Source organism: Amblyraja radiata, chromosome 41 (genome assembly GCF_010909765.2).
Source record: "Amblyraja radiata isolate CabotCenter1 chromosome 41, sAmbRad1.1.pri, whole genome shotgun sequence".
Lineage (NCBI taxonomy): Eukaryota > Metazoa > Chordata > Chondrichthyes > Rajiformes > Rajidae > Amblyraja > Amblyraja radiata.
This window is the reverse complement of record NC_045996.1, coordinates 10,806,433-10,829,322: the sequence shown is the minus strand read 5'-3', so window position 1 is coordinate 10,829,322 and position 22,890 is coordinate 10,806,433. Positions and strand designations below refer to the sequence as shown.

At 46.2% G+C, this 22,890-nt stretch overlaps 1 protein-coding gene across 2 annotated transcripts; it reads left to right on the top strand.

The window, feature by feature from the left end:
• Positions 1 to 7,911: 7,911 nt before the first annotated feature.
• bloc1s3 (biogenesis of lysosomal organelles complex 1 subunit 3) lies at positions 7,912 to 13,255 on the top strand. Of its 2 annotated transcripts, none has more exons than XM_033014269.1 (2): positions 7,912 to 7,996; positions 11,887 to 13,255. In XM_033014269.1, exon 2 carries the CDS (start codon positions 11,900 to 11,902, stop codon positions 12,473 to 12,475), a length of 576 nt encoding a protein of 191 aa, XP_032870160.1. In that variant the 5' UTR covers positions 7,912 to 7,996; positions 11,887 to 11,899; the 3' UTR covers positions 12,476 to 13,255. The 2 variants fall into 2 exon arrangements, with proteins under 2 accessions (XP_032870160.1, XP_032870161.1); XM_033014270.1 differs by lacking the exon at positions 7,912 to 7,996 and adding an exon at positions 8,038 to 8,320.
• Positions 13,256 to 22,890: the final 9,635 nt, after the last annotated feature.

The following is a 22,890-nucleotide window of genomic DNA, read 5'->3' as shown; positions in this document are numbered from 1 at the left end:
CCTTTCTCCCTTTTCTTTACCCTAGTCGTTTTACCAGTTCCACAGTTCACTCCATTGTATCCCTCTTGAGATCACACCTTCCCTAGCCAACAATGGGACTATCAGGACACCACCCTGGACACCATCCAGTCTGAAGAAGGGTTTCGGCCCGAAACGTCGCCTATTTCCTTCGCTCCATAGATGCTGCTGCACCCGCTGAGTTTCCCCAGCAATTTTGTGTACCTTAGATATTCCAGCATCTGCAGTTTCCTTTTGAACACCCTGCCAGCCCTGCCTGATCCTGGTCTATTCTAGCCTCCAGCTCTTCACCCCTACCTTCAGTCTGAAGAAGGGTCCCGACCCGAAACATCACCTATCCTTTTTTTCCAGAGATGCTGCCTGAACTGCTGAGTTACTCCGGCACTTTGAGTCAATCTTAAGATGAAATTAGTGGGAAGGAACTGCAGATGCTGGTTTAAACCGAAGATAGACGCATAAAGCTGGAGTAACTCAGGAGGACAGGCAGCATCTCTGGAGAGAAGGAATGGGTGACCCGAAACGTCACCCATTCCTTCTCTCCAGAGTTGCTGCCTAACCACAGAGTTACTCCAGCCTTTTGTATCTATCTTAAAATGAAATTACTCTGAGCACGTTGGTGTACGGCCACCAGAGGGCACAGTGGGGCCAGTGGTGAGGTGGCAGGGATGGGTCCATGGGCAGGGAACGAGCTAAAATCATTTCCACATCCTGACGGGACCGCAGAACTGATTAAAACCCAGGAAAGACTTGAGTCTTGTAGTTTATCCAAAGAAGAGTCTCCAGCAATGCCACCCTCTGAATCCTATTGTTTGCTAAATGATTCCAGACAGTACATCTGGATTTTAGAATAAATACACAAAGTGGTAGTGTCTAAGAAGGAAGGTACACAAAATTGCTGGGGAAACTCAGCGGGTGCAGCAGCATCTATGGAGCGAAGGAAATAGGCGACGTTTCGGGCCGAAACCCTTCTTCAGACTGGTGTTTAAGAAGGAACTGCTGATGCTGGAAAAGTTCAAGTTCAAGTGTTCAAGTGAGTTTATTGTCATGTGTCCCTGTATAGGACAATGAAATTCTTGCTTTGCTTCAGCACACAGAACACAGTAGGCATGTGGATGGCTGTGGGGAAGTAGCTATTCCTGAACCTGGTTGTTGCAGTCTTCAGGCTCCTGTACCTTCTACCTGAAGGTAGCAGGGAGATGAGTGTGTGGCCAGGATGGTGTGGGTCTTTGATGATACTGCCAGCCTTTTTGAGGCTGCGACTGCGATAAATCCCCTCGATGGAAGGAAGGTCAGAGCTGATGATGGACTGGGCAGTGTTTACTACTTTTTGTAGTCTTTTCCTCTCCAGGGCGCTCAAATTGCCGAACCAAGCCACGATGCAATTGAAGGTAGACAAAAATGCTGGAGAAGCTCAGCGGGTGCAGCAGCATCTATGGAGCGAAGGAAATAGGCAACGTTTCGGGTAACTCAGCGGGTCAGGCAGCATCTCTGGAAAACATGGGACGTTTCGGGGCGGGTCCCTTTTTTCAGATTCAGTTCCTTGTGTCTCAGGACTTTGGAATAGTTTCCGTTTTGATAATATGATAATGATATGACAATACACAATAGATGCAGGAGTAGGCCATTCGGCCCTTCGAGCCAGCTGCGCCATTCAATGTGATCATAGAAACATAGAAAATAGGTGCAGGAGTAGGCCATTCGGACCTTCGGGCCTGCACCGCCATTCGAGATGATCATGGCTGATCATCCAACTCAGTATCCCATCCCTGCCTTCTCTCCATACCCCCTGATCCCTTTAGCCACAAGGGCCACATCTAACTCCCTCTTAAATATAGCCAATGAACTGGCCTCAACTACCTTCTGTGGCAGAGAATTCCACAGATTCATGACTGATCATCCCCAATCAGTACCCCGTTCCTGCCTTCTCCCCATATCCCCTGACTCCGCTATTTTTAAGAGCCCTATCTAGCTCGCTCTTGAAAGTATCCAGAGAACCGGCCTCCACCGCCCTCTGAGGCAGAGAATCACACAGACTCACAACTCTCTGTGTGAAAAAGTGTTTCCTCGTCTCCGTTCTAATGATTTTGATAATGAAAACAGATTGACATTTTCAGTGTCCTTGATCAAAACCTGGCGAACAGTGATTTATGTAGGATCATCTTTTGTATACAGCAGCATAGAGATAAAGGGGCAGGAAGTTTTGTGGCATTTAATCAGAAGGCCAACATCATTTGTTCTTTAATCATTACAGAATTACTATTGTTGACAACTTCAAGGACATGGTGTGGAACAGCCCTTCAAGAGAGGACATGTTTGTTAACGTTAAGCATTTCCTAAAATGAATACAGTCAGACAGTCCGAGGGTAAAGTGCAGAAGTGTGGCAGCAATAAATCATCGCAAATTGAGTGCAGTAACTTCATATTGTTTCCACAAGATCCTCCTACAACTAATGCTGCCACATTTTGTTGATGAATGACGGGTCCGCTTCCTCTTTGCAATCTTCGCCTTGGCCGCTTCCAGGATAGGGGTCTCAGAGATCGCAATGTACAGCTTCCTCCAGCAACGTGCTTCAGCACCAAGGTCAAACTCCCTGCTACCCCCCCCCCCCCCTCACTGCTCCACTTCCTCTCGCCAAAGCACCTCCCGTTATTTCACAACTGGCCATCATTCACATTAATTAACATTTATTTCATACGTTTGCTTCCAATGGCCAGGGGTGGCTTCAAATGAGCTTGGAAGACCCATAACTCACTGAGGCAGAAACGTATCAGCAGCGTTTATGCAAAGACTTGGAGACACAAGCAGGGGCGGAAAACCCGGGGGGGGGGGGCCAGAGGGGACACGTCCCCCCCATGTTTTGAGAGGTGAGCGATATCCCCGCCAGGTTAACCTGCCTGGGCCTGCGGGAAATATGGCCAGCGCGGAGAAGCAGCGCTGGAATCCCGTCAGTCCAGACAGGGCTGTTAGTTAACCCGGTGAGACAGGCAGTTGAGCTGCGTTTAGCGCTGGATTGAGCCTCCGAAGCCTCGCCCGCGTGTGTGTGAGCGTGCGCATGCGCCCGCGGCCGGCAAAACATTGTCTCCCCCATCCCCTCCATGTTTTGATAGTGAGTTCCGTTCTTGGACACAAGGAACTATAGATGAACTATAGATGAAGACACAAAGTGCTGGAGTAACTCAGCGGGCTAGGCAGCATCTCAGGGGGACATTGATAGGTGACGTTTTGGGTCGTGACCCTTCTTCAGTCTGAGTGACCTTTCTTTAATCAATCTGAAGAAGGGTCCTGACCCAAAACGTCACTGTGATGTTGGGTGGACTGTGTGGGGTGGGAGGACCCGCTGCTGCTCCCATGCAGCAGGTGGCGCTACACAGGACAAAGGGAGATGTCTTGTATATAGTTTATCCTGTCTGTGTGTAAGTGTGCAGCCATTTTTGAGTTGTCTTGCTGCCAACATTGAGTAATGTAATAAAGACTTCTGTTGTACCTTGAAGACTCTCAAGTACTTGTGCAAACCTAGAAGACGACGCGAAAGTCACCAATCCATGTTCTCCAGTAATGTTGGCTGACTGGCTAAATTACTCCAGCACTTTGTGTCTTTTTTACCCTAATGATCTTCAGAGGCAGGTAACAGCAAGAAAAGAGAAGTCGGGGCAGGACAAGGCCTGACAAGTGATGTAGCAACTGAGCCTTTGGTCACAAACATAAGTTAAGTTTAGGTTTATTATTGTTCACATGTACCACAGTATAGTGAAAATATTTGTTTTGCATGCTATCCAATAAAATCAGATGATATTATACATAAATACCATCAAGCATAATAGGTAGAGTGAAGGGAAAGCAAGATTTACAGGTAGAAAAGAGATTTTGAAGTGTAGAATTGCTCTTGAAGAGTAAAGTGTAGATTGATAGGATCCATTATTATTCTATACTAGAGCAATCATATTAAATGAGCGTAGATCTGGGATCAGCCCACAAAGAGTTGCTACGTTCCAACACCATCTTGCAACCTGTAAGAATCATCAGGCTGTGAATTAAATATCTTTATCTTCCCTCTAATTCATTTACCAATTAATTTAAATCTATACACCCTGTCTTTTGGGAAACGGCTACTTCCTACCTTCTTGCCTAGCGCGCTTGTAATTTTATGCACATTTCTGCCATTCTCACTCAACTCGCTTGTTTAAAATAATGATGTATATGGGGAAGTCACTCAGCCACCTTGCCATCTGTTCGGCAAGGTTCACTCATTGCTGTTCAGTACCTCGCCAGATCCGAGCGGGATATTCATTCTGATGACTTGGTTTCTTTTCCTGGGAAGAATTTCCTGAGACAGATCCTGTTGTTTGCCATTGAAGACAGCTCAAGCGGTGAAACAAGGAACTGCAGATGCTGGTTTACTGGTTTGCCTCCCTCATCCGATGTGCTGTGTAGAAATATCCCAGGTTGGGTCCTCTTTGCTCTGGAGAAGCAATAAAGTTCCATTTTCCAAAGGTTCGAGGGACATGGTCCAAACGTGGGCAAATGGGATGGGGCAAGTTGGGGCTGTTTCCACACTATCACTCTATGACTCTGAGACTTAAAAGTAAGCAAAATGATCTACTGTGTAGGAAAGAACTGCAGATGCTGGTTTACACCGAAGATAAAGCTGGAGTAACTCAGTAGGACAGGCAGCATCTCTGGAGAGAAGGAATGGGTGAAGAAGGGTCCCGTCCCGAAACATCCCTCTCACCAGAGATGCTGCCTGTCCCGCTGAGTTACTCCAGCATTTTGTGTCTACCTTGGTTCTGTTGGTTCACATGCTTGATCAATGGTGTTTTATCATTAATGTTTTATTATTATTATTAATGTTTAGTGTTTTCTGAGTCATTCGTAACTGTCACTGTATGTCATGTTGTTACTTGTGGGCGGAGCACCAAGGCAAATTCCTTGTATGTGATTAGTCTGAAGAAGGGTTTCGGCCCGAAACGTTACCTATTTCCTTCGCTCCATAGATGCTGCTGCACCCGCTGAGTTTGCTGCACACACAGAGAGTGGTGAATCTCTGGAATTCTCTGCCACAGAAGGTAGTGGAGGTCAGTTCATTAGCTATATTTAAGAGGTAGTTAGATGTGGCCCTTGTGGCTAAAGGGATCAGGGGTATGGAGAGAAGGCACGTACGGGATACTGAGTTGGATGATCAGCCATGATCATATTGAATGGCGGTGCAGGCTCGAAGGGCCGAATGGCCTACTCCTGCACCTATTTTCTATGTTTCTCCAGCACTTTTGTCTACCTTCCTTGTATGTGAATACTTGGCCAATAAACTTAATTACTTAGGTACACAAAAATGCTGGAGAAACTCAGCGGGTGCAGCAGCATCTATGGAGCGAAGGAAATAGGTAACGTTTCGGGCCGAAACCCTTCTTCAGACTGATAGGGGGTGGTGGGGAGAAGGAAGGAAAAATGGGGAGGAGGAGCCCGAGGGCTGGGGGATGGGAGGAGACAGCAAGGACAACAAAATTGGGAGAATTCAATGTTCATGCCCCCAGGATGCAGACTCCCCAAGCGGAATATGAGGTGCTGTTCCTCCAATTTCCGGTGTTGCTCACTCTGGCAATGCAGGAGACCCAGGACAGAGAGGTCGGATTGGGAATGGGAGGGGGAGTTGAAGTGCTGAGCAACCGGGAGGTCAGGTTGGTTATTGCGGACCGAGCGGAGGTGTTCGGCGAAGCGATCGCCCAACCTCCGCTAGGTCTCACCGATATAGATGTCTACCTTCGATTTTCCAGCATCTGCAGTTCCTTCTTTAAAACTTAATTACTTACTTCGATTTAAACCAACATCTGGATTTCTTTCTTGCACACAGTGGGTGACAAGCAAAGATACCAGATATTTTTGGTAACAAGCCTCTTGTTGCCATTCATCGCCTGTGCAGCGGGTCGCTAGAGGACGCTGTCGCCCTTAATGGCAATGCGCGTTCAGTCCGACAGTGGGACAAGGGTAGCTGTAAAGTGGCGCTGTTTAGGAGCAGCTGACCCTCCGAGCCGCTAGGGGGCAGCACAACGGGTGCACCAGTCGCAGTTGCACTTGGTGCTCCAGGCCGCTAGGGGGCACCACAACAGTCGCACCATCTGCAGTTGCACTTGGTGCTCCAGGCCGCTAGGGGGCACCACAACAGTCATAGAAACATAGAAACATAGAAAGTAGGTGCGAGAGTAGACCACCAGGTCCGTCGAGCCCGCACCGCCATTCGCTCATGGCTGAACACTAAACAGACACATTTACCCACAAACAGTAGACACAAGACACAGAACACAAGACACTACCCTCCCCTTTATACCGCTATCACCCCTCTCCACCCCAAGAACCGCGTGATCTCCTGGGGGAGGCAAAAAAACGGATAAAAACCCAGGTCCAATTCGGGAAAAAAATCCGGGAAATTCCTCTCCGACCCCAATCCAGGCGATCGACACTTGTCCAGGAGATCACTCAGGTCTTACTATACTAACCATACCTAGGTCCATATCCCTGCCCTCTCCCCGTAGCCCTTTATCCCCTCGGCAGCTAAAAAACCATCTATTTTAGACTTAAATATATTTAACGTTTCTGCTTCCACTGCTCCCTGGGGCAGTGAATTCCATAAATTAACCACCCTCTGGGTGAAGAAGTTCTTCCTCATCTCAGTTTTAAAAGAGCCCCCCCTTATTCTGCAACTATGTCCCCTAGTTCTAGTTTCCCCGATCATTGGGAACATCCTCGGTGCATCCACCCGATCAAGGCCCACACATCACCGACTTCATCAATTCCCACGCCCTACCTGACCAAGCCTCCAAACTCATCGTTCCCCAGCCCCGCACGGCCCGTTTTTACCTTCTCCCCAAAATCCACAAACCCGGCTCTCCCGGCAGACCCATTGTCTCTGCGTGTTCGTGCCCCACCGAACTCATCTCCACATACCTTGACTCCATCCTATCCCCCTTGGTCAAATCCCTCCCCACCTTTGTTCTAGACACCTCAGACACTCTCCGCCGCCTCCACGCATTCCACTCTCTGGGCCCTCACCCCCTCATCTTCACCATGGATGTCCGGTCACTCTACACCTCCATCCCCCACCAGGATGGCCTCAAAGCCCTCCGGTTCTTCCTCGACCAGAGGAGCAACCTTTACCCAGCCACTGACAACATCGGTGAGACCAAGCGTAGGTTGGGCGACCGTTTCGCCGAACACCTCCGCTCAGTCCGCCTTAACCTACTTGACCTCCCGGTGGCTCAGCACTTCAACTCCCCCTCCCATTCCCAATCCGACCTCTCTGTCCTGGGTCTCCTCCATTGCCAGAGTGAGCAACAGCGGAAATTGGAGGAACAGCACCTCATATTCCGTCTGGGGACCTTGCGCCCTTATGGCATCAACATTGAATTCTCCCAATTTGGCTAGCCCTTGCTGTCTCCTCCCCTTCCTTCACCCTCTAGCTGTCTCCTCCCACCCTCCTATCCGCCCGCCCTCGGGCTCCTCCTCCTCCCTTTTTCCTTCTTTCTTTCCCCACCCCCCATCAGTCTGAAGAAGGGTTTCGACCCGAAACGTCGCCTATTTCCTTCGCTCCATAGATGCTGCTGCACCCGCTGAGTTCCTCCAGCAATTTTGTGTACCCTCACGATCTTATATGTTTCAATGAGATCGCCTCTCATTCTTCTATCTCACTCTCAGTCGCACCAGTTGCAGTTGCACTTGGTGCTCCAGGCCGCTAGGGGGCACCACAACAGTCGCACCAGCTGCAGTTGCACTTGGTCCTCCAGGCCACTAGGGGGCAGCACAACGGGTGCACCAGTCGCAGTTGCACTTGGTCCTCCAGGCCACTAGGGGGCAGCACAACGGGTGCACCAGTCGCAGTTGCACTTGGTCCTCCCGGCCGCTAGGGGGCGGCGCTGCCGGCATCACGTGACCGGGCTCGGGTGAGGAGGAGGCGGCGGTGGCGACGGCCGTTGGGATTCGCTTCAGCCGGTAACAAAACCTTGGCGGAGGCGACGGCGGAGACGGTTATAGATGCGGGAACAATGTTAATTCATTAAGAACTCGGGCCTATAGTTGTTCCCACCATTGTCGGCTCGTAGCGACCGCAATTGTCCGGTGCGACCGTCCCGTCCCGAGCCCGGGCGACGGTTGACGCCTCCCTCCTGCCCACGTGATTAACGTGATATGTAAATGAAATGTAAATCAGTCGCGGGCGCAGTATGCAAATGATTTATGTCACAATGCGGAAGTAACGAACAGGAGGGAGGTCCTTGGGCTGTGGTTGCATCCATTCTCAGCTATCAGCCAGGTAAGGTGGCTGTGGAGTTCAAGTTCAAGTGAGTTTATTGTCATGTGTCCCTGTATAGGACAATGAAATTCTTGCTTTGCTTCAGCACACAAACATAGTAGGCATTGACTACAAAACAGATCAGTGTGTCCATATACCATGATATAAATATATACACACATGAATAAATAAACTGATAAAGTGCAAATAACAGAAAGTGGTTATTATTAATAATTAATAATAAGTTTTGTCCGAGCCAGGTTTAATAGCCTGATGGCTGTGGGGAAGTAGCTATTCCTGAACCTGGTTCAGAGCTGAGACATTCAGAGAATTATCACAACTGGTGATTTTTTTGTTGTTGCCTCTCGTTGCAAGTTGGCTTTGAAACACCTCAAGGTTTTGTTGTATTAAAGATTGAGACGCAAGGAACTGCAGATGTCGGAATCGTGTGTGGAACATTGTTGGGAGTAACTCAGAGGGTCAGGCAGTATCTGTGGGGGGGACATGTGGCGCTTCTTCAATCAGTCTGAAGAATGGTCCTAACCCGAAATGTCACCCATCCATTTCCTCCAACGATGCAGCCTGACCCACTGAGTTATTCCCCTGTCCCACTTAGGAAACCTAAACGGAAACCTCTGGAGACTTTCCCGGAGGTTGCAGGTAGTGGAAGCAGGTAGAGAGACTGACAAAAACCTCCGGGAACCTCCAGGAACCGCACGGAAACCTTGGGTGGGGCGCAAAGTCTCCAGAGGTTTCCGTTCAGGTTTCCTAAGTTGGACAGGGGCATTACTCCGACAATTTGTGTCTTATTAAAACTTATCATCTGTGAGTTGGAACAGTTCAGTAGAAGTTTTATACTGCTCTGGAGTGTGGACACAAAGAGGATGTTGAGGAGTTTAGAGATGAAGGAACACAGTTTCAGAATGGCAGGCTATTTTGAAAGGAGACGATTTTTTTTAAGGGATCTCGCATTTTTGGATTTGTTTACCCAGGGAGGCATTGAGGCTGTTCTTTCTGCCTGATTTGTGGTTTCTCCTCCACAATACTTAATGATGCTGTCAAAATTCTTGTCCAATTTCTACACATGCTCTCAAACTCTTTCCACTCAGAAATAAAGAAAATGTTCTCCTTATCTTTACCTTTGACTTTCAACAGGTCATCTGCCAAAATTTCTAATGTCCCCAACCAGTAACTCTGAGCTCCCAGTTTACACTTTAATTCTGTATCTAATTCCCACTCTGTTCTTGACTTCCAATAATTTTTCAATGAAGCTCAGCCAATGCTTGAGGACTATCACCTCCTCTTCCAACTAGGTACTTCCCGTCTTCAAGTTCAAGTGAGTTTATTGTCATGTGTCCCTGATAGGACAATGAAATTAAGTCTCAACAATAAATTCAGCAGTTTTAGCTCCTCCTTTTAATTGTGGAAGTCTTCTGACCCCTGAGTATTTACAACATTTTATATGTTTACATCAGCCATTCCAGCTTGGTATCTCACATTTTCAGTATTAATTCTCTTCCTCCCCTCCCCCCCACACCATCGACAACACTACAGTCACACCTGTGGAGTCTTTTAAGTTCCTTGGAACCGTCATCTCCAAGGACCTTGAATGGGGGGCGATCATCAACTCCACAGTCAAAAAAGGCCCAACAGAAGATGTACTTCCTGTGGCAGCTGAGGAAACACAATCTGCTCCAGGCAATGATGGTCCAATTCTATACGGCCATCGTAGAGTCTGTCCTCACCTTCTTCATCATGGTCTGGTTTGGCTCAGCCGCCAAGCATGACATCCGGAGGCTGCAGTGAATCATTGGCTGCAACCTTCCCCCCATTGACGAAATGTACACTGCAAGGGCCAGGAAGCGAGCGGGTAAGATCATCTCTGACCCTGGCCACAAACAATTTCAAGCACTTCCCTCTGGAAGGCGACTCCGGACTGTCAAAGCCACCAGAGCCAGACATAAAAACATTTTTTTCCACAAGCAGTAACTCTACTCAATAACCAAATGTCTGTTGCCTCCTTTTGTTCTGGTATTTTATTTAATTCATATGTTTAAACTATATTGTTTTATTCTTAATGTTTTATTCTTAATTGTTTACTCTATATCATGTTGTTACTTGCGAGCAGAGCACCAAGGCAAATTCCTTGTATGTGTACATACTTGGCCAATAAACTTATTCATTCATTCATTCATTCATTCTTTCTTTCTCTCCTCCTGCAGGTAGTTTCGGATTTAATTTATCTTTTATTTACCTTTTCCCAGAAACACCCACGATGATTCACGAGCCTTAACCACCCTCTTTCGGGCTGCACGGCAATTTACGTCATCAATTAAGTTTCACTCCATCAGTCTCTGTTAGGTGCTGTCAACATCTGTAATTATTGCCAATATGCCAGAGCAGAATGCACAATCTAAACTACCTTGTTATCTCAAAGTTTAGCCATTACCCAGCCTAGCCAAAGCACAAGCCAAAATATTTTATTAAAAAAACGATCGCCCCTGATTATTGTTTGACCGTAAATATTAAAAGACTTGTTGAACAACCCAGCCTATCCCATATATTGCAATATCTCGTGTACCATCATAAAAACATTCCTTACTCCACCCACACCATGTGATACTCTGTGAAGGTCAGACAAAGATTTGAACCTAAAGCTTTTGTAGAACCCCACCCTTCCAACAGCCATGGTGCGTGAAACTGAACCAAAAGATCTGTCTGGCCTTGGTCATTCCTGCATGTATCTGCCCCTTGCTAGACTCAGCTATAGCTGACAGAGTTCACCACAGGAGTCGGCAGTCTGTTCTTATAGAGTCTGTTACGTCCAGAGGACAATGCTCCATGAGGTTTGTAACAGCACATCAATGATAAAGGGATTTGGGTGACTCATCCCTTCCCACCCAAAACATCCCCTCCCCGGGTACTTTCCCCATTAACCGCAGAAGATGCAACATCTGTCCCTATACCTTCTCCATCCAGAGACTCTGGAAGTCCTTTCAAGTGAGGCAGAGATTCACTTGCACCTCCTCCAACCTTATCTACAGTATCTGTTGTTCTCTGTGCGGACTCCTATATATCAGCGAGACCAAGCGCAGGCTAGGCAATCGTTTTGTGTGCACCTACGCTCAGTCTGCCTGGGCCTACGCGATCTCCCATTTGCCAAACATTTAATCTTCCCTTCCCACTCCCATACTGACCTTTCTGACCTGGGCCTCCTCCACTGTCAGAGTGAGACCACACACAAATAGCACCTCATATTTTGCTTGGGAAGCTTACAACCCAGTGGTATGAATATTGATTTCTCTCAATTCAAGTAACCCTTGCTTTCCCTCTCTCTCTGTCCCTCTCCCACCCTAGTCATCCTGCTAGTTTCTCTGTTCGCATCCCCTACTTTCAGTCTGAAGAAGGGTCTCGACCTGAAACGTCACCAATCCTTTTCTCCAGAGATGCTGCCTGACCCGCTGAATTACTCCAGCAATTTGTGTCTATCTTTGTTATAAACCAGTATTCGTAGTTTCTTCCTACACATAAAGGGACAAGGTTGCAGAAGAATGCTTTAGAAGAGAATTACAGTTTGTGTTCTGTTATTTAGGAGCACATGCAGCATGTCCACTGCACCGTTCCTGACCATTGTTCAGGGGGAGGCCTCTGAGACAGACTCTGACGAGGAGCTCTATCTCACATCCACGTCGCCACCATGCATCTTGCAGACGGGAGCGAAAGTGTCCGGAGAAGCATCGGAAACGGACGACGAAGATTCAGTCAGCGTAGAGTCCGTCACGGCGCAAGACATCCAACAGGCCATTCACCAGAGTCTGCCGCCGCTGGTCGTGGTGCGTGACAAGCAAGCGGAGGTCCTGACCGCGGTGGAGGAGAAGCCGGTTGTGAAGTTTCGCCATCAGGGCCGGTACAGCAGTCTGCTGCAGCAGAAGCTGAGGGAGAGCAACGTGCGTCTTAACCATAACGTGGAGCAGGCCGTCAAACAGATGTACGAGAATGCCACCAAGGAGATTCGCACCGCCACCAGCCACCTCAGCACTTCCCAGAACGGCATCATTAACGCTTCGCACAGCATCCGGTTGATCCTGGATGACTTGAAATCAGTGACAGAAAAGATGGACATAATCACAAGCTGCAGCTTGCTCCCCGACATCCAGATTCCACCTCGTCAGCAAGTTTAGTGCATGCTTGACTTAGTTTACAGAGAGTTAAACTTTAGTTACGATTTCAAGGCTCTAGGCTATCTCAGTGGTGGAGTGCCTCGGGCAAATTACGTGCGCTGACTACTTGAATAATTGCATTTCAGATAAATACAAAGGTAACGTGCCCCAGTGAAGCAGCTACTTAGAGTGGATTCTTTAAACTGAGCTCAGGAATTCTGTGTGAATTGTCTTGTGGCATTTTACCTATCAAAGCTTAATTAGACCTAACACACGTGAAAGAAGTTAAGAACTATGCAAGTAAAGTGTGAAGCTAAGTCATGCCAGTGTTTTCCCAGTTTATCGGTATTCGTGAGCCAAAGGAAGGAAAATATCTCAGATATGCTTCAAACTTGCTACTTCAAACCGATATGCCTCTTGCATGACACCCTTAACTCACTGACACTAATTATTTGCAGTATTACTAATTGTATGCACTAACAATCCATCGTATTTTACAGCTCAAATTCGCTCAGTCTTTAGGCCATATCCACCTCCTGATCGGCTTCTTTATAGCTCAGACATTATCCTGTTTATTATGTTTTGTTGAAATAATAAAGACGGCGCTGGAATGGGTTTATCGTTGCATCTGGTGATTAAGTAATGCTGAACAGTCAACGATCTGACACTCAGTAGGCCTGATGTTCATGATATCATATTGCATGTGCACTGTGATTATGCCATGAGTTGGACTAAATTTTACCTTATATATATGTTGATATAACGATTCTGAATGTACCAGTAAACCATTTTTGCACATTTTGTTTGGATGGTACTTTATTTCATAGCACATGTTTGTGTTTGCATTATTGGACAGTTTTGACAAATTCCCAGAGATACACCCGACCATCATGGCTGTGGAACATAAATTCAGCTAACTAAATAAATCCAGAATTAAAAGCTTTTAGTTTCAGTAATGAGGGTCATGACGGTAACAGATTTTCTTAAAAAATAAACACAATCACCTCAAGAGTCGAGATTGTTTGATTGTCACATGGACAACGGAGTAATGAAATTCTTACTTGAAGCTGCTTAACAGGACCGTAAACATGATAAACATAATTTTAAAAATCAATAAACTAATATTGTATGTAGCTCTAATACCAGTGCAAAAATAAACAAAGTCTGCTGAGATTAATGTTCAAGAGTCTGATAGATGTTGGGAAGAAGGTGTTCTTGGACCTGTGGTCATGGTTTTCAGGCTTCCTGGACCTGCCCGATGATAAGAATGAAATGATAGTGTGGCCAGGATGGTGTCGGTCCATGATATTGGCTGCCTTTTTGAGGTACGTCACCTGGTATGATCCACTTGAGATTTCAGATTCACAACAATGTGCTTGTGTCTTAGAAAGGCACTCTGTTATACAAAACCACAACAACAAATATTGTTAGTAGTTAAAAGAGAACAGTCCTACAATCAAGATCTGCATGGGACAGAGCCGCATCTTGTATCTGGAGTCTTAATTGATGAGTTGTCACTTAAACCATATTCACAAACTGTTTTCCCAAATTCCACTTTCACCGCCCCTGACTAGGTCCTGCCTTACTGATGTAAAAGAAATGGCAAGGTTGGGAGACCCTGGGACATTGGATCTAGACCCCATGAAGACTCTTGGCAGCACGTGGCCAAGAGAACTCGGCTGATTCAGCCCATTTTTAGTCAATGAATCACCATATTAAACGCTAGTTGGAAGAAGCACTGAATAGACTCAGTATGCCTCTTTAATGTCCCATTTCATTGAAGTTGCTTCATAATACCAGTTCCAACTGCACTTTAAGGGTAGACTGGGTGTTTTGAACAAATTCAAGGGAAAAACCTACATGACCATGTCCCTATCACTGGTCGGTGCGGACTCTATGAGCCGAAGAGCCTGTTTCCACACCGTATATCCAAACTAAACTAAAAAATCAATTGGAGGAGGAGGTTCCAAGATCATGTCAATTAGTTATTGTGAAATATGATCAGTGACTGAATAAGACAAGGGCTGAGCCATTTGCTACCATCCTCAGCCTTCAAAAGTGCTGAATGGATGAATTATCTAGGTCTTGTGAAGTGGAATGAATGAATGAATGAATAAGAATGAATATGTTTATTGGCCAAGTATTCACATACAAGGAATTTGCTTTGGTGCCTGTTTCTACAATCCATTGTATAAGCCAGTGCTTATCCAGTCACTCCACTTGGGATTGTAAACGGGCTGAACCCACCACATAGATCTATGAATCCCGTTGAAATCAAGGCTGCACTGCAGCAAAGCCAGACATGATTTCCACGACACTAGAACAGTGAAATTCAATGAATTTCCCAGCCATGCCCTATTCACATAAAAACAAGAGACATTCAATCCAACCATTCGCACACCGTCCTCCTACTCTCAATTATCACTGAGATATCTTATAATCTGCCGTTCTCTGTAACTTGCCTGCCAATAGGCAGTTTGGATCCTGCCCAGATGAAATTATACCCTTGGGTTAAACTAAGCAGCTAAACAGGTAAGTGCAATGTAAACTCAGCATTTTATGGACTGCAGCCCACAAGGAACTCTAGCAAAATGAAAGCTCGAGAAAGAGAAGAAGAAGAAGGTTCTTTGTCATTATAACATGTAAGCATGTACAATGAAATTAAAATGCCAACCAGTCAGTGCACCATTCACACATTATCTAAAAGCTAACGATACATAAAAAAGAATATCTAAAATAAACAACTAAAATAAATAACATGAAAAAAAAAAAGCATAAACACACAACCATACATTCTTCTGTCGATTGCATAATCCCTTTGGTATGTAGCGCAACTGCGCTCATTTGGTGGCTACATTAAGTGTAGTTATTGCTGTGGGATAAAATAGTAAGATTAAACGAGAACTTACCAGTTTGAAGTTTGATCTGTATTTTATGAGGAGTTACGATGAGGGATTACGTGAAGAACCCGCTCAGCGTGCAGGCGCGGCATACTTCCAAGGAGCGGTGTGGAATCACAGATAGACACAGTTATTTGAAGTAAACATAGTAAAGATAAGGAGACATTAATTTATTAGTTTGATCCATATAATGAGGGTGGGAGCGGAGGGCACGTAATCCCTCATCGTAACTCCTCATAAAATACAGATCAAACTTCAAACTGGTAAGTTCTCGTTTAATCTTACTATTTTACTTCGGAGTCACGTGAGTGACTACGTGAAGACTTCAAAGCTCTGTGATTTCAAACCGTGTAACTATCATTTCACTCACTGCCGAAGTTCTTGAGGGAGGAAGTGTTATCGTAATCAACCAATGAGTCTATTTGTAGAAAAACACAATGGTATTTTTTAAACAATAACAACAAAGAATTAAGTTGCTCCCCTGGGCTTAAATTAAATATTTGCAGTTCGTAAATCTTTACTGCAAATAAACCATGTTTTGCCAACGGCTTATTATAAAATTTCTGAACGGTCTTTTCCCCCCCACCATCCTGCTGTAGCCAGGATGTGGTCTATAGGCATGTCCATTCTTTAGCCGTCGACATGGATGCTGCCCTGGTGGAATAAAATTTGTACATGTTAGTGTTTATCCCAGCAGTTTCTAGCACCTGCTTGAGCCATCTCGCAATGGTTTGGCTCGTCACCCGACCATAACGTTTTTGTGACTGACCCACAAGGCTTTTCATCTCCCTCGAATATTTTGGTTGTGTCTATGTAGGATAGTAGGTGGGTCATGGCACATAACCGTGGTTCTGGTGGGTAAGCCACGACTGGATTAGGTGTTCCTGGTCTGCTCTGTTTGATCAGTCGCTGGATAACGACAGATCTGGTCTGGAGCTGTGATCATGTTGTCCAGTCGCAATAGGTGTAGTGACTGGACCCTCTGAGCGGATACAAGTGCCATCAACATGAGCGTCTTTAGTGTAGCTTGCTCGAGGCCGAGGGATCTGGCTGGTGGCCATTCCCTGAGATATGTCAGGACCACACTGATATCCCAAATATGGGTATACCTGGGCTTAGGGCTTGATATTGTAAATGCCCTTCATCAGTTTTACCACCAGTGGATGGGATCCCATCGCCTGTTGTCCTGGCGCTGGTTTGAGATAAGCAGAAAGAGCACTCTGCGCTGTGTTGATGGCACTGTAGCTGATCCCTACATCGTGGTGTAGATAGGCCAGGAACTCCAGTATGTTGGTGGCTGTGGCTGTTGCGTATGTTGTCCCTGTTTCCTGGCAGTACTTCTCCCTTTTTTGATGCTGGTTAAGTACTGCCTCTTGGTGGATGTTCGAAGGGATGCCGACATGGTGGTGATGGTTTGTTTGAACAATCCCAGTTCCAGGTAAGGTCTGTTCAAACTTGCAACCCAGGCGTTTAATTTTCTCATGGCATGGGTGTTTAGCTTACCTGGTAGGTAAGTAGCTGATAGCCAAATATGTCTTTCGACACACTATTGCCAAATCATGTTGACCAATTTGTTGCATGATAATGATTTTATGCCACCCATATGGTTAATATAAGCCATCACCGTAGTATTTATCAATTTGTAACCGAACATGCAAGTGCTGCATATTAGATACATATGCTTTTAAACCATAAAAGGCGCCCAACATCTCTAGATAGTTAATGCCCAGTGTAAGTAGTAATGATGACTCTAGGTTAGTCCATCTACCACCTGTGCTGGATATGGAGTTAGTCGCTCCCCAGCCTTGAGCACTGGCATCTGTTTGAATAACTAAAGTAGGGTTAGTGATAAAGATAGGGCTGAAACTATGCCAAACGTTTTCTGCCCACCACTGTAGCTCTGATATTGCTTCAGTGGGTAATTTCATGACACGATCATAGTGACCTGTATGTCGTTTTATTGCCTGTACCTTTGCTCTCTGTAAATTTTTGATAGTGCAAAGGTCCGAATTGTGTAGCCGGAAATGCTGCTACCATTTCCCCAATTACTCTTGCTACTTGTCGAATAGTTGGTCGCTCGTTGACCATTAAATTGTTGCATGATTGTGCTAATTCAACCATTTTTGCCTTTGGCAAGGTAACAGTCATATGGACTGAGTTAATTGTGAAGCCCAGGTAGTCCATGATAGTGGATGGCTTCAACTTAGATTTATCTGGATGTAGGACGAACCCCAGAGTTTCGAGGAGCTGTTTTGTAGCTGATACTGCTGCCACAGCCAATTCCATCGTTTTCCCTACTATCAGAATATCATCCAGATATGCCATGACAATATGTTTTTGTTTTCTTAGTATTGCCATGGCTGGGTTCAATATTTTGGTGAATAATCTTGGGGCTGAAGTTAGGCCATAGGGCAATGCTTTGTACCATCCAGATAAATTTTAGGTATCTGCGATGATCCTTGTATATGGGTACTAGATAGTAAGCATCTTTAAGATCAATGCTTGCCATGAAGTGTCCTTTGGAATTCAGTTGTTTGGCAGTAACAAATGTCTCCATTTTGAAATGTATATACTTAACAAATTTGTTTAGTGATGTTAAGTCAATGATGATGCGACAGCCACCATCTTTTTTGGTTTTAGTGAATATATTCGATACAAATTCCAAAGGTTCATGTTTGGTCTTTTCGATGACCCCCCCTTTGTGATAAGTCTCACCAGTTCAGCTTGTCCCTCACGTTTCTCTTTGACGGAGGGAGAAGTACCCTTTGGGGCCAACGTTGAACTAGCGGCGTTTTTTCTGACTTGAATTGTATTTTATATCCATTAATGCTGTTGAGTATATACTTGTCACTCGTGACCATACCCCATGCTTCTTTAAACAAGTGTAATCTCCCCCCTGTTAATAAAGCACCCTTATTCTCTATATGCTGGTAGGAACCAGACCCACCTACCTCCATGGCTACTGGCGATTCTGTTTGTTCATTTTCCTGAAGGTTCTGTTCTGACATGCTGGTGATGTTGGGGGGAGGCGCATTTTCCAGGGGGTCCGCTGCAGGCCCTGATCTAAAAAAGATCTTTGGGGATAATGTGCGGACCCCAAGCGTTCACCAGTCCCATATTGCGGACGTCGACTGGTGGATGCCGTGGGGTGCTGCCGCTTGGGTATCGGAGGTCTTGGTTTGCTCGTCCCGGGGCCTGCCCTCATTAGGCCGAAGGTTTTTGATGCTTCCTCCATCTCCTTCAGTTTTTTATTGAGATCTTTCACAAATAGCAGCGCGTCCGTCTCCGCAGCTGGGGCTTTACACAAGCTGGCAAATTTGGGATTGAGGGCAGGTCTTATGTTTCACTCCGGAGATTGTTGATCTCAAATTGTGTGGTACACATTAATGCCAGCACATCCTGCTGGCAGGTATCCATCTCCGTGGTCTCCACGGAACGAGCAAAGGCTGTGATGGCCGACGTCAGGAGCCTTAGGATCCGCTGTAGCTTGAGTTCTTGGGTCCGGATGTGTGACCCCACATGCCCCCAGATTTGGCTGTTGACACTTTTTACTTTGAGGGCCTCACAGTTTTCTGGTGCTGTGTGTTGTTTCAGCACCTCAGCGAGCACCTTTTCCAGTAATGGATAGATAATAATAATAATAATAAATTTTATTTAATGGGCGCCTTTCAAACATCTCAAGGACACCTTACATAGTATATCGGAATAACATATAATCGGAATAAAACAAGTAATAAAGACATCACAGAGACACAAATTAAAAACAGGATTCAATCCAAAAACAAAATCAAAAACACAGTGTGAAGAGGGAGCAGCGGCAGCCAAAGCGCGCCAGCGTTCACTCTCTCTTCACGGCAGCCATCTTGGACACAGACCTACAAGAGGATAGATGGATGATGCTGGCCGCCATTCTTGGTTCCAGCGGTGCTCCAGCCCGTGAGGTTGCTACAAAGCGGTCCACCACACCCAACAGCTCTTCCTGTTCCTGCACCCCTGGCATACTCCCGAATTCGTCCGCCTGCCCCTGTTCCAGACCAGCCCAGCCCTGGTCACCAATGCTAGCCTCCAGTAATGAGGGAGCAGAGGGCAGTGTACAGAACACTGTGGAGGGGGTGCCTGACCTCCCTCCGCGAGAGCGCTCTTTCTGCGCATCTCGCTGGAGCTGCTCCAATAGCTGTTGGATGCAGCTCAGGCGGCTGTCTCTCCTCCATTTAGGTGGAGACATGTCCCCGTCCAACGAATCGGACGCCACCGGCCGGATGCCTGTTCAGATGGCTAGACATCCAGCCCGCAGTTCAGGCACTAGCGGGACTGGGCTCGGCGCGGTGATGGGGATAGCGGAGCGCCCGGTAATTGTTCCTACCGCCTTCTTCTCGAGCTTTTGTGCCTTGTAGAAGCGAGAGCGCCCCTCAAGCAGCGCATCTCGCAGGCACCTGCTCCGAGAGCCGCTCAGGCGGCTCTCTCTCCCCCCGTGCAGGTGGAGAGACGTCCCATCCGAAATCGGGAACACCTGCCGGCTGCCTCTTCGGGTGGCTATGCATCCAGCCCGCTGCTCAGGTACTAGCGGGCTGGGCTCGGCACGGTGTCGGGGAATTACGGAACACCGGGTAAACGCTCCTACCGCCTGTTGCTGCCCCCCTCCCCGACGGAAAACGTTCCTCTTCGAACGGGGGACAGTTTTGTTCCAGAGCCTTTTTCTCTGCCTGTAAAACACAAGCAGAAAAAAGGCTCCCCTGTAAAAGAAACCCGACCTCAGGGTACTCACCTGACGGTCCGTTTCATTCTGTAGCGGGAGCGCCTAACTCCCGCTGCTGCCGCTGTTGCACTGCTGGCGTAATGCCGTGCCTGCGCGCTGAGCGGGTTCTTCACGTAGTCACTCACGTGACTCCGAAGTAAAATCTGTTTTTGAGTCTGTTTGTCCTTGTCCTCATTGAACTGCACCGTCTGCCTGACGGCAACAGTTCAAACAGGGAGTGTCCGGGGTGGGAAATGTCATCTGTCTAGAATCAGTCCCCATGCAAGGAAGAAACGTGTGTTGGAGAATAATCAGTCTCAGCGTCAACACATCATCAGAACAGTGACCTGCATCCAGCCACTTCCAGCAGTTGTATCAATGATCTATCCATAACATCGTAGGTGGGGGTCATCCATTGATGATTGATAATATTTGCAACTCCCAGAGGTAATGAAGCACTGACTCTTCATCTGGGTTTATTATAATAAAACTAAAGTTGTCTGTTCAAATAGTGATCCGTGCTTCAACGTTTGCATGTTGGGAATATTTTCAGTTTCACAGGATAATAATTTTGGGACCTCTGTGATCAAACTGATTCTGATGGGGACCGCTGAATATATTGAACGGTTGGCGGTTCCTGGGGAGCAGTTCATCCCCCTCGGCACTTGATGGACAGGTCCGGGGGCGGCTTCCAGCCACGAAGATAAGAGCAAGGATTTTTGGCGTGAGACCAGTCTTCATTCTCACTGAAGCGGAGAGTAGTGTGCTGGTGCTCATTAAAGACTCTACAGAATTTGCCTGGCTTCTCGCCTTCATTCCGGGCTCTCTCACGCACCCACTACACCATGATCTTTGGCTGCAAGGTACCGATGAAGTGGCGCAGCAGTAGAATTGCTGCCTTACAGCGCCAGAGACCCGGGTTTGATCCTGACTTGGGGTGCTGCCTGTACGGAGTTTGTATGTTCTCCCCGCGTCCTGCATGGCGCTCCGGTTTCCTCCCACACTCCAAAGTTGTACATGTTTGTAGGGCAATTGGCTTGGCAATATTGTAAATTGTTCTCAGCGTGCGTTGAATAGCATTAGTGTGTGGGGATCTCTGGAGGCGCAAACTCAACGGGCCGAAGGGCCTGTTTCTGCGCTATATCTCTACACTAAACCATGAAGGAATGAACTCATTTGTATCAGCTATCAAACTCTGACACCATCACTTCCTCCTATCATCTGACGTAGACTTTGCTGCCTTCCACTTGGTCTAATCTAATTTTGCAAAGAGACAAAATTCTTAATTATAATCATATTTCTTTAACAACTTTTGTTAACCACTGCAGAAATATTGCAGTTCTTGATGTTATTGTTACTTAATTGTTTTAGATATAATTTGGTTTTGAATGTATGTGTTTAGCTTAGTTGAATGTTGCTAAAGTGTGTGAGGATACTTCTATAATTTATATTCTATAACATAATGTAGCCATCAACTGTCAATGTAAGAATTGGTTTAGAATATTTTCAATAGAGGTTCTCGCGCTGTTTGTGTAAAGTGTTTACCACCAATTTCACTTTTAATCCAGAGGTTCCTTTTGGATATATAATTGCTGCAAGTTTCACACCTTAGAAGGAAATCGTACTGGATTTACTCTTTTGACACTGAAAGACGAGAGCCTTGGTCCAAAGCATCTATGTTTATTTGTAGTTATATAATAGTTTACAATAAAAGTTTATTATAGTTATAGCACCACAGTACAAAAGGTTAAACAAGTTAAAATAAACAATTGAACATAAGATTATACATTACATGTCATAAACCTTACTGAAGATCACAACTTCTCACATCAGATTTTCATTTTGCAATGTTACATAATATTGCAGAAGGAAACAAGCTAGTTGGCCCTTAAAATGTAATCTTATAAATTGTCCAGATGAGATTTCTTCTTCATCATTCTCTTATCACCTTACCCTTACATTTGTTTTTCTTTCATGCGATTACCCATCTTTTCCACAAAATGCAACCATGTATTCACCTCAGCAACTGCAAGTGAAGCAAGCTCTTCAGTCTAAGCACTGTGTTAATCTTGTATCCATGGCTTCTAATTCTGGACTGAAGAAGAGTCCCGACTCTAAACATCACCCATCCATGTTCTCCAGGGATGCTGCCTGACCTGTGGAGTTACTCCAGCATTTTGTGTCTTTCCTTGGTAAACCAGCACCTGCAGTTCCTTGTTTCTACACTCTGGTTCTTGGTTCCCCTAATCTGGGGAGAAGACTCTGTGTATTTACCCTGTACACCTCACGATTTTATACTCCTCTATAAGACCCCCTCAGCCTCCTGCACTCCAAAGAATAAAGTCCTAGCCTGCCCAACCTCTCCCTATAGCTCAGGCCTGAAGTCCTTTGTCGTAAATCTTCTCTGCATTCTTTCCAGTTTAACGAGATCCTTCCTGTGGCAAGGTGACCAAACTTGAAACATAGAAACATAGAAATTAGGTGCAGGAGTAGGTCATTCGGCCCTTCGAGCCTGCACCGCCAATCAATATGATCATGGCTGATCATCCAACTCAGTATCCCGTACCTGCCTTCTCTCCATACCCTCTGATCCCTTTAGCCACAAGGGCCACATCTAACTCCCTCTTAAATATAGCCAATGAACTGGCCTCAACTACCCTCTGTGGCAGAGAGTTCCAGAGATTCAGCACTCTCTGTGTGAAAAAAGTTTTTCTCATCTCGGTTTTAAAGGATTTCCCCCTTATCCTTAAGCTGTGAACACGATACTCCACATGCAGCTCCAACAACTATAACATAACATC